Consider the following 18,961-nt stretch of genomic DNA (forward strand, 5'->3'; position numbering starts at 1 on the left):
TATTCCCAGATGCTAAGGTGCTCCAAAGCATAACATGTATAAAACCTACAACTCAACCTGTATTTCTAACATACAGAATGACAACTCATTTAGATATCATGCATGCCTGGGTTTCTCCTCAAGTGGGTAAAACAATTCCCATATACTAATACACTGCATTAAATTAGTGGTAATATTTACAGAGATACAAAGTCTAACTATGCTCAAACAGTTTTAAGACATTAATCTTAGATGTCACATGGACAAAATATGAGCAGAAAACATACCACACAGCAGTGTGGGAGCTTCAGAGCACAGGTACCAGATGCACATCTGGTAAATGGGGAAAAAAAAATAAATAAAATCAGAACAGGGTTCTTCTTGTTGGTAAGCACAACAGGGAAGTGACAGATTTGGTTCTTTTATACCTACTTGTAAACCTGTACTAGACGGGCTGCTATATTGTTGCCTTTCTGACAGGTGTTTCTTTGCCGAAAATGGAATGTCATTCTTCAGGGCAGTACAATTACATATTATTCATTTAGAAATTGAAGCTTAAGGGTGCAGGCCTTATACACACTCTGCAGTGCACATGACAGCAAATATAGAAGATGATTATTAGAAATAGTCTGCTCATTTTCCTACCTTGAATGTCTTCTGCCTGCCCATATAATAAAATGCCTATTCATCTACCTGACAATTTTTTGTGGTATTTATGCCATAAACATAGGGTTTATTTTGAGCTTACTTTTTCCTTTACTAGATAAATCATCCCTAAAGATAGGGAAAATTTCTTATAAGAACTGCTACATTGCAGAACTGCCACATCAAAGTTGCATTTGTCTAATACCAAATCCTCTAACTCCAATTTGAATTGTTCCTTCAGCCTATCACTGATCTTCTCCAAAATACACATCTACATTCAGAAACACTGCCAAATTAATAGGTCAAATCAACAACTGTAAAAATATGTGTCTGTTTAACACCGCACCAAAAAGTCAATAACATCTTATTAAAATGAATGCTTAAATAAGAAAGAGTGACCTAAACTAAACAGAAAGATGTGCTTCATTTGGAGGCTGTGCTGCCTCAGTGGAAATTCATCTCCTGTTGGTGAGCGACTAGTTACTGTTTTCATGATTTGGCTTTAAATATGTTCTGCTCTTTGCAAGTAGCTTAGTAGAGAGTTCTGAATTTTTATATTATCTTATAACCTGGAGGCAAAACATTTGTTAGGTTTTGCTTATAAAGCAAAGCAAGATGGAGAGATGAAAGTCTGCCTCCATGTGCATGCATTCGGAGAACACAGGTGAAGGATTTAGACTGTATGGTGCCATAAGGGCACGGACAGTATGCATTATTCACTGAGAATCATGTAAGTAAAGGAACAGAGCAAGAAAAACTGAGAAACAAGAGAAGCTCTCAAAGCAACAAGAACTTATTACAGTGAGCCTTAGGATCTGGAAGAGCTGGAGTTCAGGGGTGCACCATTTCAGTCATATATCCTGACAACATGATGAAATAAATAACAAAGCATAGATTTTTCTTCAGAGGCCAAGAGGATGCCCAGTGGAAACAGAAGTGTTAAGAGGAAATGATGCTGCTTCCTTATTTGTCTTAAAGAATTGCTCAGTTTTCCTTCTACTGGAAAGGGTGAATGTGTTTTGAAGTCAAGAGACACTTAATTTTCTCTTACAGATTTATTAAGTTCATTTCTTTGGGGATCTCATTGCTCCAATAGCCCTTAATTTTTCTGATGTTAATGTGGGTTTTTTTAGATTTTAATCCTTTGAGCAGTTGAATCTATGTTTTCCACTGTTTTAATGTAAACGAAGTGCTGAGGAAATTATAAAAAACCCTTTTTTCTAAGTTATGTGAAGCAGATACTTTTCCATAAGCACATCCTAATTTATTTAATAATAAATTTAAATGATATTTAAATTATTTAACCATGTGCAATATTCAGGGTATAAGATAAACATCATTTTGCTAAATGAAATCATAGAACATGTCACGTTGCTGTGGAGGCACTGATATAATTTTTCTCCCTGAATATAAACCCCATAAACTAAGAAAATATACATACACACATATGTACACATTATTCAAAAGAAGTACTGAGTTTAAAGAAATTGAGGAGGGAAGGAGGTATTTAAGTTCACTTTAAAAAATAAACAGTGAACACAAAAATTGAATTTCATCCTGCTGCAGGTTGAAAAGAAATATAGTTAGCAGCAAACAACCCCCTTTTGTTTAACACTTTCAGCTCAATCATAAAAAGAACTTCTATATCCCTCCAAATTAGCGGTAGCTGAGAGAACGCACAAAGGGTTATTTCATTCCTTTTGTGGCTGGAAAGCCTGAAAGCTGGCATTAATCAGTGAGGTGGCAGCACATGTCTGCACTGCCACTCAGATTATTGGTACAAAAGGAAGAAAGGACTCCCATCCCCACAGTTACTGGGGATGTTAGTAAAGTCTTCTGCCATGAAGATCAGGCACTGTAGAATCTTCTAAACTAAACACAAAAGGAGTAAGACCAGATCAAACAGGGCAAAGCTATATAATTCACCTGTTGGACAGTAAATGCCATATAAGAGGCAAATTGCAAGAAAGGATGGCTCTGGATATTATCAGAATAAAAAGCTAAAGAACAGAGCTTGCTCTCTGATTTTATCTCTATGGTAAAAGCAGCAATGATAAGTATAATGCATGCAATATCTAGATTGTTGTGCTTTCAGGGAAATGGTACTGGGAATAGATTTTGCCACTGCATTATTCAGTGCTTTTCTTCTTTACTTCTTATTATTTATATTAATTCATATAAATTAAATTTTGGAAAAGCAAAACACAACCCCACCCAAACAACTTAGTAATCTTAAAAATATAGTAAATGTGCCTGACTCTTTTTCGTGAGAGCGAGCAAAGATTTTTTCTTCATATTGCTGGAGTTAAAGGCCTCATCTAGCACAGCTCAAAGACAGTTTTGGTTTTTTTTTTTTGTTGCTGCACAGAGCTATCTGCTGTACAGCAAGAAAAGCAGGTGGCTCATTTAGTGCAATTACACCACTTTGATTCTCTTCCATTTTCAGTTGATTGGCAATGGCCAGTTTATTGTGTTTAAATAATTGGCTCGGTGTGTTTACATTTTCTTTAGTGTGCAGCTCAGTTGCACTGAGCTAGTGGCTTTATTATCTGTAACTCCCTTGAAGCTCAAGACCAGCAAAACTATAAGCCAATGATCCATGCCAAATTGGTGCCCACTGCAGTTTAGATGGGCTACTTGAGCCATGCAGTCTTTGTTTTCTCAATGGTGGTGCCTACTACCACCAATTCTTCAGTTCATATTCTGTTCAAAATGCTTTGCTAGGCAGGACAAGACAAATTGGGACAAATTAAAGCATTATCCCGTGATTTTGATTGTATGTTTTTGTCTGCATTAAATAAAATGCTTCATCTCTTGTATAAAAAGATCTTTTCATTTTAGAACCCAGTCTATAAATATGTATTACTTCACTTCCTTTTACAGCATATGCTAAGAATGTACTGCTAAACACAAAAAGGTTGCCACCCTTAGAAAACTAGGATTTGGGATGATTCAGGGAGTGACTGATCTTTCCATTTCAGGTCAGTCATTTACTGGGAGTGGTATTCAGCTATAATGCGCAGAGGCAGCACAGAAAGCTTTCTGCCTTTAAGAGAGCTGGTTTACCAAGGAAGCACACAAACCGTCTGTTTGAGAGCCTCTGTATGTACCCTCACATGTAATAATTAAATTCAGTGGCTCATGGGATCAGTGATGTGTCTTTTTCTTTATACCACAAATACACAGGAGAATAAAAGGGAAAAGTGTGAAATGGCCAGCATTTTTCTCATGCTGTAAGAGGACAAAAAGGTAAGGGACAGTTCTTAGACCATGTGAAAACCATGAAGACTCCAGCGTTGAGTTACAAGTTAAAGGGAAAAGTTCTTTCTTACTTCCCCAGGATGCATAATTAATTTCAAAGGACAACATAAAATCACTATTAGTTCTTACTGTCATCATGATAGTAAGATCAGGTCAATAGTCACAGCAATGTTCAAAGGTGAGTTAGCATGTGATGAAAATGAATTACTGGCAGAACACTCTTTCCCTGTAGTTGTAGGGCATTTTGAACTGCCTATACTTTGAGCAATCTCCAACTTTTTACAGGTTAAAACGTTTAAAGTTGCATCAATTATTTGCTTTAGAGCCATTTAAAACTGCTCAATAGTAGATTTGGCCCAATCCCTTTTCCACTTGAGGATCGCGGGAACAGGAGAGGCACGCAGTTTTAGCATTGTAGTAAACTGTTCTATTAACAAGAAACTCACTGAAGGCGGTCTCCAATACTTTTAGCATTCAATGTGTACGGCACCAAGTTACACTCAGATCATATGGAAAAGAGGTATAAATGAGAATCCAGCCACATTGCCAATCTTGCCCTTCTTATTATATGACTTCGGGTTTATTTCATTTTTTGTTAACAATATTTTCTCTAGAGAAAGAAAGTTGTGTTAATTCTTACCTCTTAAAGGAGCCCATTGTTAGTAACTTGTTCATCACAGCCCCTTCAACCTCCCCAAAAAAGTAACCAGTCTGTGAGGGGAAAATATAAGAAATTACCAGAAGTGTAGGTACATGCAAAACAACACTGGATGCAATTTAAACTGGCATATTCTAGGATCTGACAAGAGTGGCTTTGACAGTTATATAGATAGGTTTTCAGGACTACTGCTACATAAAAACTGAAGAGGTCTTCACAGTCATGTCAAGTTATAGGGATTACGTTATTACCCCTGAGCAGATGTGAGAGCTTAAACAATATATTGAGGTACATTACATAACATCTAATATAAGAAATAAAAGCCATCTAAACCTAAAGCTTGTAAAGAAAACACACTAATCTGATCACAAACCCTTGTGATTAAAATGTTACTGAAAAAAGAGATAAACAGGTCATGAGAGGATTTAATAAACAGTCATTAAAATGCATTGTTTATAATTCCTGCATGACCTGTTTAAGGAGCTGGAACAGTCCATTTCATCAATCCTATAGATTTTAACTCCATTCAGAGTCATTTCATACTTAAAACCACTCAGCCTGATGAGTTACTCATTTTGTCCTTGTTCAGTAGATGCGGATTAATAAAAATAAATTTCTGTTCAGAAAACTAACATTCATGTTATGAATTTGGTATGTAATATGGAAGTGACTCTATCATCCGCAGCCATTCATATGACAGTGGAAAATCTTGCATGTACAGCATTTTTCTAGTTTGGGAAGACATTTTTTTAGAGCCTCAACTCCCAGAAGGATTGGGTATGCTCTCTGCATTGTTTAAAGGGAGAAATCCCACAATTTATGGGGGTAAAGGGCACTACACTCTCAAATTGCATGGATTCCATACGTTTTATATGAACTAAACCCCAATTCCATTACAAGGAACTTAGCTGACCTCAAGTATGCACCTGGGAGTTCACAGGCAGAAAAGTTACAGCCCTAGCCAAAAAAAGGCATTCCTCCACCTAAAAAGCAAGTATTGCTTTTTTTCTTTTTTACCTCAAGGGAAACTTGGAACATTTTCCAAAACATGTGGGTGTGTAAAGTCTCCTAGAAACAAGAGCAACATTTGTAGCTTATACAAGTAAAAGCACTAGCTTCAATAGTCCTAGCTGACTGATGAAGAAAGATTATCTAAACTATTGAACAGGCAGTCAGAGTCAAAAAGCCCAAACCATAAATGACTAGTATAGCCTCAGATACTGATAAACATGATTTATCAAGTTGTGCTTCAGTCTTATAAAGACATTTCAGTGACAGTTCTCTCTACAAAAGCTCCATTTGTAAATGCTAATTCTTCCCCAAAGCAGTAACACCCAGATCATAATTATTTTTAACACATTATGATTTAGTTGCAATTCAGATGATGAATTATACTGGCCCCGAACAAGATTCTTAGAGCAGTTCATGTCATTTTTGGAAAGTCCATAGAAAAACAGTGCTGAAGCAGCCCCAGACAGGTGAGTAACTGATAATGCATCATCCCGCTTCCCTACCCTTTCTCTATCCACAATAGAGTGTATACATATGTACACATATAAAAATAAACATATACTATTGTAATTATCATAATCTTACTATTATAATCTTAAACTATCGTAATCTTACTATATCATTATATAAACAGAGCCAACTTTACTGTCCATCTTAGGCCTAGATCCATCATAACAAAAAAAACTAGGTCACAACATATCTCCAGCCTAGTTCTGGTCCAACAGTTGCCTACACTATATTCTTCACAGGATTATGTATCATGTAACATACCAAAGGAAAAATCTCTTCCTAATCATATTTATTGGCTGTAGCCAACTATCAACTATCAAATCAGTTACACAGGTCACAATCAAGTACCTGTGAATAACAACAACAGGGGGAATAACGACGTGAAAATGTTTTAAATGTATCAAGATTATTCTGCAATGAGTATTTTTCTTAGGTCATTGCTAAACTAAGTAGAAAATACAGGTTTGATAAATACAAGGGGAAGAAACCCAGACAGCTTCTTCTAACATAATGCAGTTAATATTTAAGCAATGTTACATTTCTAGTTCATGTTATTCTTTGGGTGCATCCTAGAATTATATTCAGAACATGCTTGACATTCTAAAGGGATGGAAGCAATAAATTTCACAAAGTAAAACAAAATCAATTCCAGTTCTCAGTTTTGCATATAAAAAGACATATCATGAAGAATTACTATTGCATAACAGTACAGCTTGCTTAACAGTTAATGGTCTAGTACACAATTGAAGGATAATAGTTACAGAAAAAATGTATTTCCCTTTTTCATTATGTGCTAATAGACTTTTCAAAGTCTCAACCAAAATGGAGCCAGGGAGAGAGTGATCACAAGGAAACATGCAATTACTTTTTTGCTATCCAAAGGTGAAAAACATCTGTATTTTTTATTTTCAGAAGCGTCAGATTTAAGGTTGCAATAACTAAAGCTTTTAATTTAAAAGCAAAATGCTCAGTTTGGCTTCTGCTTTGCCATTCACTTCAAGTGCCATCCTCCCCAGTCAGTCTTCCAAGTACCCAGAGCTCTTTCTGATAGCTGTTTCTCAGTAGCCAACCTAGTCATAACAAATTTGATTCACCTGAGGGCTAAGTAGGAGTGTGGATATTCCTATTCACAATCCCAACACAGAAAAGAAATTCAGCTTCAGACACGTTTGGCATAATTGTGGCACCATCCCAGCAATTTTCAGGCAGAAGTTAATGAGAATTGTGATGGTTCCTTCATAAGGTTGGCAGGATTGAGCTACTATACATTCATTTTTCAATAATTTTCCATGAAAACAAGGCAAATTGTTTTGAATGATCTTCTCGTTAATCATGATCCTTCTTCTCTCTGTTGTGAAGCTGAGTACTTAGTTTTAATCCTTCAGTGACTGTAATCCACTTCAGAAAACAAGCTCCTCAGCTAACAGCTCTGTAAGATTCAATTATCTCAAGTTTGAATGTAAAAGCTCTGTGTCCCCAGCATCCTCCCTCCCTTCCCAACCTTTCCATGTGGCAAAAATGCCACAGAGAATCTTTTTTTCTTGAGGTAAAAATGTCTCACAGAAGACAGACACTTCTGCAGCAAAAAAGCCCTTTAAGAGATCTTTTATGAGTTTGATAGCAGACCCTGACCCAATGGGAGACAGAAACTGAGCTCCTGTGAGAAACAAATTACATTCTTTGTTGAATGGAGTTTTTAAATTTTATGTTACTAATTCCCTAACATTTTAAGATAGTGGCCTATTTAAAAAACAGTTTTATATGAATGCGTGTCATGGTTTTGGTGGAGTGGACTAGACCATGGACACTACTGCGCAGGTTATCCGTGAATGTGACACATGCGCTGCAATCAAGCAAGCCTGGAGGTTAAAGCCTCTGTGGTATGGGGGACGATGGCTGAAATATAAACATGGGGAGGCCTGGCAAATTGACTATATCACACTCCCACAATCCTGCCAAGGCAAGCGCCATGTGCTTACAATGGAGGAAGCAACCACTGACTGGAAACATATCCCATGCCCCATGCCACCACATAGAACACCATCCTGGGCCTTAAAAAACAAGTCTTATGGTGACATGGCACCCCAGAGAGAATTAAGTCAGATAATGAGACTTATTTCCAAAACAACCTCATAGACACCTGGTCCAAAGAGCACGGCATTGAGTGGGTGTATCACATCCCCTATCACGCACCAGTCTCTGGGAAAATCTAATGATACAATGGACTGTTAAAGACTACACTGAGAGCAATGGGGCGTGGAACATTTAAACACTGGGATACACATTTAGCAAAAGCCACATGGTTAGTCAGCACCAGGGGATCTGCCAAGCGAGCTGGCCCTGCCCAATCAGAACCCTTACGTACTGTGGAAGGGGATAGAGTCCCTGTAGTGCACATGAAAAATATGCTGGGGAAAACAGTCTGGGTTATTCCTGTCTTGGGCAAAGGCAAAACCATTTGTAGAATTGCTTTTGCTTGAGGACCTGGGTGTACTTGGTGGGTGATGCGGGAGGGTGGAGGAGTCCGGTGTGTACCTCAAGGGGATTTGATGTTGGGTGAAAATAGCCAGTGAACTGAAAGGTATGATGTTAATTGCTATATAATGTTGTATGTCATCTCTTCTGTGGTTGCTATATGCCATATCAATGGTATCACAGTAGGAATCTTCAAAATTAATGAAGAATGAACTTTGATTAAACAGACTAAAGTGCAGCGGTGATGGAACAAGGACTGACTTCAGCATGCAACAATCCCATGCCACACACACCATCTCTCCTGCCCTGAAAGACTGTTACAATAGATGGAGCCCAAAGTCATGAACTGAATAAACTCAGTGGAGATTTTATGGACATTTGTGGATATTTGACAGTCATTTTACAGGGGTGGTCCATAGAGTAAGTGAATGATATGTGTGTATTATGTCAAAGGATGGGAAGGGGGGTTGTGATTAATGAGGTTGTACTGGATAGTGTAGGACCCGAGCATGATGTAAATAGTATGGAATAAGGGGTAGATACTGTCATTATTTCGGCTGGGATAGAGTTAATTTTCTTCACTGTAGCTGGTATAGTGCTGTGTTTTGGATTTAGTATGAGAATAAAGTTGATAACACACTGATGTTTTAGTTGTTGCTAGTTAATGCTCACACTAATCAAGGACTTTCCCAGCTTCCCATGCTCTGCCAGGTGCACAAGAAGCCGGAAGGGGAAGGGGCACAGCCAAGACAGCTGATTCAAACTGGCCAAAGGATATTCCATATCATATGACATCATCCTTAGTATATTAACGGAGGGAATTGGCTGGGGGAAGCAGTGATTGCAGCTTGGGGACTGGCATCATTGTTTGGTGACTGGTGAGCTGTTGCATCACTTCTTTTTTTTTCCCCTGGGTTTTGCCTCTCTCTCACTGTTTCCCTATTATTATTATTATTTATTACTACTACTACTATTACTATTTTACTTTAATTATTAAGCTGTTCTTATCTCAACCATGAGTTTTCTTACTTTTGCTGTTCCAATTCTTTCCCCCATCCCACTGGGGTGGGATGAGTGAGCAAGCGGCTGTGTGGTGCTTAGTTGCTGACTGGGGCTAAATCACAACAATGTGTTACATGTTGAATAAAAATCTTTCACTTACCTGTCTATAGTCTTCAGAGACTAAAATAAATCCATTGTTATCTATTAGGTAACAGTTGATTGCCTGAAAAATAATAAAATGCAATTTTAATTTTTTATTTTAGGATACAGCAGTAAGTTAATTACTTTATTCTAATTCCAAGTGACTTCTAAGTGGGTAAAGCCTTCAGGTTTTGAAATGGCTTACATAACTTCTAAGTGAATGTAGTCGCAAGTTATGGGATGTTAACCGATTTAATTTTTATGCAGTTGTTTCATGCAAAACAAAACAAAGATGTGTACAGAAAGGAAGGATATAAGATAATTATAAACAAACATAAAAAGAACAAAGTCAGTGTTTTTATAATCCATTCTTAAAAGTTTTCCTTATAACTAAGTTTGGAAAGGCATAGAAATTTGTTGCTCTTGACGGCTTCTCCTGTGTTTGGAGAAAAACATCAGCACAATGTCATTACCTTAATGATGTATTAATGAAAACACAGTATCAGCCTGGAGGGCCAACAGGGGACTAGGTAATATTTTTTAATTTGTTCATTGGGGGATGGGACCAGAAACTTCCGTAAAAAAAGGCCCCACAGGTCTCCTAAAGCCTTTCAAATTGTGTTTTTAATTGGGAACTGGATTTAGAAGTAGGACTGTTAGCTTTTCGTAGGTCAGATATATAAACTGTATAAAACAAGGTAAACCCAATCCAGTGCTTTCCTCCATACATGCATGCACTATTTTAACCTCAAGTGTATTACTTGCTACAGGCAAAATTTTAATTACTGCGTTTCAGAGTTTAAACATAAGGTTCAACTCAAACCTTGATATAACTCAGTTTCTCTTCAATATTACCACATACCTCAGCATTAAATCTTTAACGTATTTCTATTGTTGGCCTAAATCGGCAAACATTTTATCATTGTTTCTTGAATTTTCTGTGATATTTGTGTAAAAAAAAAAAAGGTAGGATGGCTTCCTATATAGGAATTATCATGGTTTTGCTTTTAATTCCAGACCTTTCCTGCTGCAAATGGGCTGCACAAAGACATAATAAAATATGCTTTCTGCTACACTCTACACACCCAGCAAAATCTCTCTGCTGCTTTAGAATGGAAAGCAGTTCCATGCAGTAGTAGCTGTGAAATGCAGTCTGATTTTTCAAGAGATCCTTAGATGTGTCATTCTGGCTACATATTAGTACTGTTCTGTGGGGGTGAAGAAGAGGAGAGATTTGCAGAAATTCTGGCTTGAAGTTTAGTTTTTTAAAAAAGCAAAGAAGCCCAAATCAGGCAAAAGTTTGGAATGAACGTCATCCCCCAACACAAATGCAGGATATTCGTTCTAATAGGGGAACCTAAGCTACAGACACTCCTGGTGAGAGTAAACCTGTCAAAAAGAAAGTTGAAACAACTAACTTCCAACCTTTGTTCTGCTAGAAAGCTAAAAATTGGCAAATGCAATGTGAAAAACTGATGATACTAGCAAAGAATGGAGTAGAGCTAACTTATTCAGAAAAGACAGCTACTCAACCTCAATGGCGTGCAAAGGGTGGAATTTCAGAAGTAGACTGTGACACCAGAATACTGGTCTCCCCAAAGTCACTCATAAACCTCCCACTAACTTTACTGGGAGAGGAGCTCATTCAACAAAGAGCTGTTCTGAGGATACATATTTGCAGTCCCCATGCATGAAAAATTAATCTAAAGATAGTGCTTTAGAAACAATATTCCTCCACAGTACAGAAAATAAATAAAAGTAGTTATGCTGGACAAGAAAGAGTGTGGCTTAATTTTGTAGTTTATGGATTATATGCAGTTGGGAAAACACTGGCTCATTTCAATAAGTAGTGGCCATGTCTCAAATCTCCAAGCCATAGTCATTCACTAACATTGTTCAGAATCTAAAAAGATACTAATATTTTAGCATTATTATTGGAGAAAGGCATAACACAATAAGTGTTATCTATATCTTTTTGGAGGAATGTGAAAATAAGAGGGTTTCTATTTCAATTTATTTTAGAAACATTAACAAGGGAAAAATATTCATTCAGGACCATTCATTCACCTGCTTGCCACAAGATAAATAACTTTTAATATTCAGCACTTCATTAAAGAAAGAGTTTGTAACTTAAATTTAGCACTGACAAAGGACAATGGGGTGCATTCGCTTGTCCAATACATTAGCAAATCTCAAACAGAAGATTTCAGATACAAGATTAATGCATGGGTGTCATGGTTCAGCCTCAGCTGGCAACTGAACACCACGCAGCCGCTCGCTCACCCCCCCCCACCCCTGTGGGATGGGGAAGAGAATCGGACGAGCAAACGAACTTGTGGGTTGAGATAAGCACAGTTTAATGATTACAATAAAATGATAATGATAAATGATTATGATAATAATGACAACAAGGTTAATATAATAAAAGGGAAAAGGAAGGGAAAGGGAAAACAGGAAAAAACCACGGAAACACAAACGATACAACCGCTCACCACCCGCCGACCGACGCTGCCCGTCCCTGAGCTGTGATTGCTCCCTCCCTCCCCCCCCCCGGCCAGCCCCCCCCAGGTAGCATACTGGGCATGACGTTACATGATATGGAATATCCCTTTGGTCAGTTTGAATCCGCTCTCTTAGCTGTGCCCCCTCCCCTCCCAGCTTCTTGTGCACCCAGCAGAGCATGGGAGGCTAGACATGTCCTTGACTAGTATAAGCGCTATCCAGCAACAGCCTAAACATCTGTGTGTTATCTCAACAGGTTTGTTTTTTTTTTCCATGATAATTTCAAAGCACAGCACTATACCAGCTAGAGTGAAGAAAATTAACTCTATCCCAGCTAAAACCATGACAATGGGATAATAGCATTTGCATAGGCTAGAGCTGTGTGAAAGAGATATAATTCACATGTTTCACAGGTATTGGAAGTGAACTATGCACAAGTTGCCCAAAGGTTCAAGTTCAGTGAACTTCAGATTTCAAGGGGAATGTTCCATAGGTGGAGACTCCATGAGTTTGTAAAACAGACTAGGCATGAAGCCCAGAATAAACACAGCAAGAAAGTTGATGGAGGTCTGAGGACGCATTTGAATTACAGTAACTTTGATGAAGTCCACGTCCTTTATGTATTTTTCACAGCTCCAATATACAGTAACAGAATGTAATATGGGTTAAGAAACCAAAAGCAAAAAATAAAGAAAACAGAACATTAAAATAGAATTAGGAAACATGAAGAAATGAGCAAATTCAAAGGTGTCAAACAGAAAAAAAAAAACCAACCCAAAAAAAAGGAAAAAAGGATTTCTAGTTAATTGGATGGCTGTATTGTAGAATCAAAAGTATCACACAAACTCATCAACTAAATCTCCATATGACTATTGTGCCACTCTATTTGCATTAATGTCTTAATACTTTTAAATGCTTTAATTTATACCATAACTGTTCAGTGGATACTTTCTTGCCATTGAGAAAAGACAGCTGTGAAAGTTAACAAACTCAATGGAGGAGCTGTGGTATTTGATTGAGTCCTACCAACAGTATATCTTGTCATTAAAAAGAAGTTTGGGATCTCTAAATCACCAAGGTTCACACTATTACTAGATTTCTCCATATGCTTACATGGCTCCTGCTGGTGTCAAGTCAAAGTAGTTGAAAAGGCTTTAAACTGGTTGTGTTTTCTTTGCATGTGGATGCAAAGAAATTCTTTGCAAAAGAATTTCTGCATGAATATTTAGCAAAGCATATGACTATTTTTATTAACTGCCAACGCGATAAAAAAAGAGGAGATTGCTTCTGGCTGTGCCCTCTTGGAATCTTTATCAGTGTGTACTTGCTTCTTAGCGAGAACAGGCCAAAACTATTTTTTGCAGCAATGATGATGTTTGTTTTGATGAAGTAGTTGGACACTTTGCAGCAGGAGCATGCTTTACACAAGAAATTATGTCATATTACTATTCTATCAAATGCTATTGCAAATGAAAGAAGTAATCTCTGCCTAGTTTTTAATCCCCAAAACATGGTGGTTTAGGCTAAACAATGAGGAGATGTTATACAGCACTCTAACTTTACCCAGGCTACCTCCAGTTATATCTCTCAAGCTGGTTGGCTATGACCGGAAACCCACTGATGAAAATCCTTAAAGCTACTGGAAACAATTCAAGGTAAAGCTTGCACATTAAGTCTATAGCAAGCCTCAGTAAAGCAAGGCCACAAAACTTAGGTAATTAACAATTCTACAGACCTTCTTTTTCAATAGATGTCTGATCATTCTTAGGAGAATGGGGTAATAAACATTATGAGCTCACCTTAAAATCGTTTAATATGTAAATGACAGCCTGAAATTTGGGCTAAGTAAGAACTTTTACCCACATCTGTGTGGAATCTGCTTTGTTTATTCATTACTTCTTGGAAGTTTTCTACTTAGAAAACTTTAATTATTAAAATGATACAAGCTTTAAATGGACGAGTCTGTAAGTTGTTATAGCTAGAAATGCAAAAGATATATTGACTTATATGGTCCATTTCATTGCCAAAGATGGCGTGATCATCAGGCCTTTGTGTTTTGGCTTACTGCAGATTTTATTTTCTATTATTTATTGCTATCTCTATCCTCCAACTGTTAGATCCCCGGGTCCTAGTAGAGGAATTATAGTTTGTTGTAAGTTTTGCTGATTTGGTATGCTGAAGAAGTTAGTGTTCCACTCCTGTAACTGCTGATGTTTTAAGTTCTGCCTTTCTCCCTGGAATGGTTTTTGTGATCTAAACCTCATAATAAGCAGACGTGTATCTTTTAAAATTTTATCACTGCAGCTATGTCCTGGACTCACTTAATAAAACACATTTCAGTGTCACAGTATATGAGGTTGTGAAGTAGCATCCTGGAAGTGAGATTGCTAGGACTGATGATGTACTTTTTTAACTTTTTATAAATTAATTTACACAGAAGTAGTAAAAAAATTAAAATAACGTTTTCCTTAAACAACTAAATATCCAATACAATAATAGCACACTTTAGGAAGCACTCCTCAAACACATTCGTGAACTTTTTTTAACCATGGTTATTTAAAGTTTTGAATTACCTATTTTCAGGAAAGCCCAACTCTGCTAACTTTCACTACAGGAAACATCACACAGTGCCTTATGTAACCATTCTTGTTAATTTTTTTAATGTCCTGAACAGCCCTGAACAAACAGTGCTACAAAACACAGAGCATACTCCAAATGAATTAACTATTGTATAGGCAGAATTACAGTCAGGGCAGCGGTGCAGGTGATGGAGATTTCATTGGAAATACATTAACACAGGGCAAGCCGCACCTCTGTGATACGAAGTGGGAATCTATTTCAAATACTGGGACGGTCAGAGAGAGACATGAGACTATACGAATGATAAGTAGAGACAGCAGACAAAGAGAAAATAAAGACTTATGGAATACCACAAATAATATATGTGGGTTCCTATTGTAAAAAGTAGTGACACAAACTTGTGAGAACTTGAAGATATTCAGAACAAATGGCTTCAGAGAAAAGAGATGAGAAGGCATTGTTGAAACACCAGAGTTTACAACGGTGGGGGTAACTGCTCAGTTTTTCATGGCTTGTGGTGAGTACTCTATGTTATGCTTTGCTGAAAATGGTGTAAAAACTAATGATGTGCTTACTGCTGACTCTTAGCCACACAGATAGAAGCTTTCCTGAAAACACTGAAGCATGTACAAAAAACTGAATAAAACTGTACAAAAACTTTATAACTGTATTAAAAAAAATCTTATCCTACTTTAAAAAAGATTGCAAAACCATTGTATTAGAGTGAATTATAGAGCCAAACAGGCCTTTTATGTATGTTTTGTAATAGTTCTTTTGGCGACTGTATGAAAAGTATCATACAAATACAGCCTGCAGTTTTTATTTCCAGATATATGAACTTACATTTTATCACACTTAAATTCATCTGCCTTGTTCAAGCACAGTTTGTCAGGTGATCCAGATCTCCTCACACCATTCACTCAGGTTAGAGGTAACACATGGATGTTATCAGTAATTACTTTTTCTTCCAAATCACTAACTATACATGATACGATATCTCAAAACCAATTCTGATTGTCTAGAATCTTGTATGCCTAATTCCTTCCCATATATCAATACAGTCTGTGCTTTATCAACCACTTTTTAATTCACTTAACCTGTGTTACATTGGTTGCTTAACCAAAACATCATATGGTATGACGTCAAATGCTTTGTAAAAATCTATGCATATGATATTAAAAATACTATTTTTATATAACAAATTAAACTACACAAAAAGCTACTTTGAAGAGTTTGTTAAGCCAAACTGTCTAAGGTTACTTTTTTTTGTTTGTTTCTGAAGTACTATTAATGTATTAGTTCTGCACAGATTCAACTCGGAATTCATGTCTAATTCTAGTGTGAACATCAGCGATTAGCTTCTAAAATGAACAATGGAGTAGTAAAAAAATGCCTTAGAACATCTTCAAATTATTTCCAAAACTGGATTCACAAAGCACAAGTTACAACGCATATTTGAGGTATTGGTGTCAATCTTGTAATAAAATGGATGTTTGTAAGCAGTCATTTAAAAAGTTTCACTATCTAAATAGAATAATATTTAGAAGGTGATTCCAGATTACACCAGGAGATCATAATGTACAATGAGATGTTAAAACTAAATTCATCAGCTTTATGTTCTACTGCACTAGAGGTATGAATGAAAAAAAAATCTCTTAAATACTTACTTCGTCATCACAACTTATAGAGCATCTGCCATCGAGAGATGCACACTAGAGATATCAAAAATGAATAAAATATTTTAATTTCTTATTTGATTATTACAAAATATGACATTTTAAAAATCCATTTGAGCACAATTATAAAGAAGATGATATTGATTATATTTTTATCTGACAGCAGTTGTTCTAAAAATGACTAGGACAGTTTTAAATCTGTTCACCAATCTGGTCTGTTCCTGTCTGCAGAGAAAGGGTGCATTCACTCCGTAACAATTTCAACTCTCTTAAACACCATAATTTCCTCCATGTGTTAGAAGTTTGGAGACCATTTGTAAGCAAGAATACATGATTTTCCAATAGGGGTGGGGTAGGACCTGCATTTTAGGGCTTATTTTCTGAAACAATACAGTTCCAATCTATTCTCAAAATAAGGATGGCATTTCCTAATCTTTAGAAAGTACATTATTATCCTCTTGAATGAGTACAAATTCTATATTCTGAACATTTTAGGTATAGTTTATTAAAGACTATGAACACCAAACATAATTCAGTAATCCAGTTTAGTTTATTAATCTATGTGATAATTCAGTTACTGAATGTTAGAAGATAGGTCCTAAGTAAGTGAGAGACATAATTCTGCTATCACTGAAAATGAATAAACATCACAGTTTGGTTTACTGTTTCCATTTTGTCTGAGGGAGAAAATCAACATGTGTCAGGCCAACAAAGTAACTCCTTATGTATAGGCTTAAAATCAATAATCTTTCTATTTGCTTCTATAAAAATGGGATCAAGCAACTCTTTCTGACCACTGAATTCTCTTATTTGTAATTATGAACTGGAATGTAAATCAGAAAAGCTAGACATTATATATTTCAAATACGTAGTTTCTTTACAATAGTTTTGCTGTGACAAAAAAAAATGCAGATCATCACCTGCACAGTTAGAAAGCTGTTGTGGATTCAATGACAAAGAAAATCTCAATTTAAAATATACCTGTCTGCTTGCAGTCCAAAATTTCCGCTGGAAAAATTCAAGTTTCATCTGGATACCTACAGCTGGGAAAGACACAACTAATAATATTAATAAAAAAATAAAACCAGTGTGTTTAATTCTCTCAAAATTATTATTTGAAAGCAATCAGAAGGAATAACAGTGTATAATATAAAGGGGAAGTAAGCCCTGAAATAAAAACCCCACAACTAATTAAATTGAAGAGACCACACAGTCATATTTTAACCACTTACAGTTTGATTAAACATGAAGATATTGCTATTATAATGTGAAGAATACACAAGGCAAACATTAATTAAATTGCATATGCCTCCATAATTAACACCAAAGAACCACAAGCTTAGCATATTTCTGTCCACATCTATCTCAAATTCATACTTTACTGATACCAATATAACAGCTGTAGGAACACACATTATGTATTTTGTGCTGAAACACATGAAGATGTGTTGAAACAACATGAAAACTCTGCTTAATATTTCAAGTTATTGGGTTTGGGTCATTTAATCCATGAATTACCAGTGGAACACAAGAAGCCTGTTTCAAACATTAAAAACTTCTTTAAAAAATTGAAATTAAGAGCATTATCTGCAGTTCTGTCAAATGAAAGTCTCTGACAAAAATTAGTGGTTTTTTTAAAGATGCTAATGATAATAGCTTATAATTTTTAAATAATGATTCAAGATACTAATGGTTTGAATTACATATTTCTCATAAACTCAGGTGGGATTATGTTTTTCCTAATAGAAGTGAACCTTTCTTCCAGCCTAGTCTGATGTTCCTATCAGACCTAGCACTACATTGTTTCTATTGAACAACAATATAATGCATTATGGTTTGCATAAGCTCCAAAGGCAGTTGATTCTTCTGGTTTCACCTGCCTGAACTAAGACAATGATAACATATCCATCTACCTGTGCTGAAAGTTTCTGAATTAGCTTCCTTTTATTAAAAAAAAAAATTAATATGATGAATATGTCAGGAATACAGGGACAGAAGGGCTAAAGACGTCTGCTTTGATTGCTCTTACCAGCTATTGCTGCATCCCTAGACCATACCAGTTATGCTCCCGCTTACTCACAGAGCACACCTTGTGCCAGGCTTTTCTGCAAAAGTGTTTCAGTGCTGGCCCTGTACCAAGTGATATTCCAGTCGTTCTGTTCAGTTTATCAATGGGTTCTAGTTCAGTGCCCTACAGATCTTTCATGTCAGCTTAGAGGATACATAATTGCCAGGGTAAAAAGAATGAACTGAGCCCTAATGACTATAGATTAAAACCTTAGTATACTATTTTCTTCACAAAAGCTACAGTTTTTAAAGACTTGAAAGTCTGAAGACCTAAATTCTAGCAAATTCATTGCTACAATGTTTTGTTTAAAAACAAACAAAGCTTAAAAAATTCAGTTGTTTTGGAAAAATTGAAGAAAATTTTATTTACTCATTCTTCCTCTAGGATCCACAGCAGGGATCATTTAAAGACATATTTACATTTAGATTACTGGTACGTGCTTTTGCAAATGCA

At 36.3% G+C, this 18,961-nt stretch overlaps 1 protein-coding gene across 2 annotated transcripts in view; it reads right to left on the reverse strand.

Annotated features, from left to right (window-relative positions):
* Window positions 1-18,961, reverse strand: part of CACNA2D3 (calcium voltage-gated channel auxiliary subunit alpha2delta 3) — a 486,549-nt gene that overhangs the window by 33,792 nt on the left and 433,796 nt on the right. The window contains exons 28-32 of one of the 2 annotated variants that reach the window (XM_075096179.1): window positions 17,422-17,483; window positions 16,432-16,476; window positions 9,702-9,764; window positions 5,561-5,611; window positions 4,526-4,596 (exon numbers count right to left, since the gene is read on the reverse strand). In XM_075096179.1, coding sequence (XP_074952280.1) covers window positions 4,526-4,596; window positions 5,561-5,611; window positions 9,702-9,764; window positions 16,432-16,476; window positions 17,422-17,483 — 292 coding nt within the window. The remainder of the gene's footprint in view (window positions 1-4,525; window positions 4,597-5,560; window positions 5,612-9,701; window positions 9,765-16,431; window positions 16,477-17,421; window positions 17,484-18,961) is intronic. The other variant, XR_012661052.1, reaches the window with a different exon arrangement.

Source organism: Phalacrocorax aristotelis, chromosome 6 (genome assembly GCF_949628215.1).
Source record: "Phalacrocorax aristotelis chromosome 6, bGulAri2.1, whole genome shotgun sequence".
NCBI lineage: Eukaryota > Metazoa > Chordata > Aves > Suliformes > Phalacrocoracidae > Phalacrocorax > Phalacrocorax aristotelis.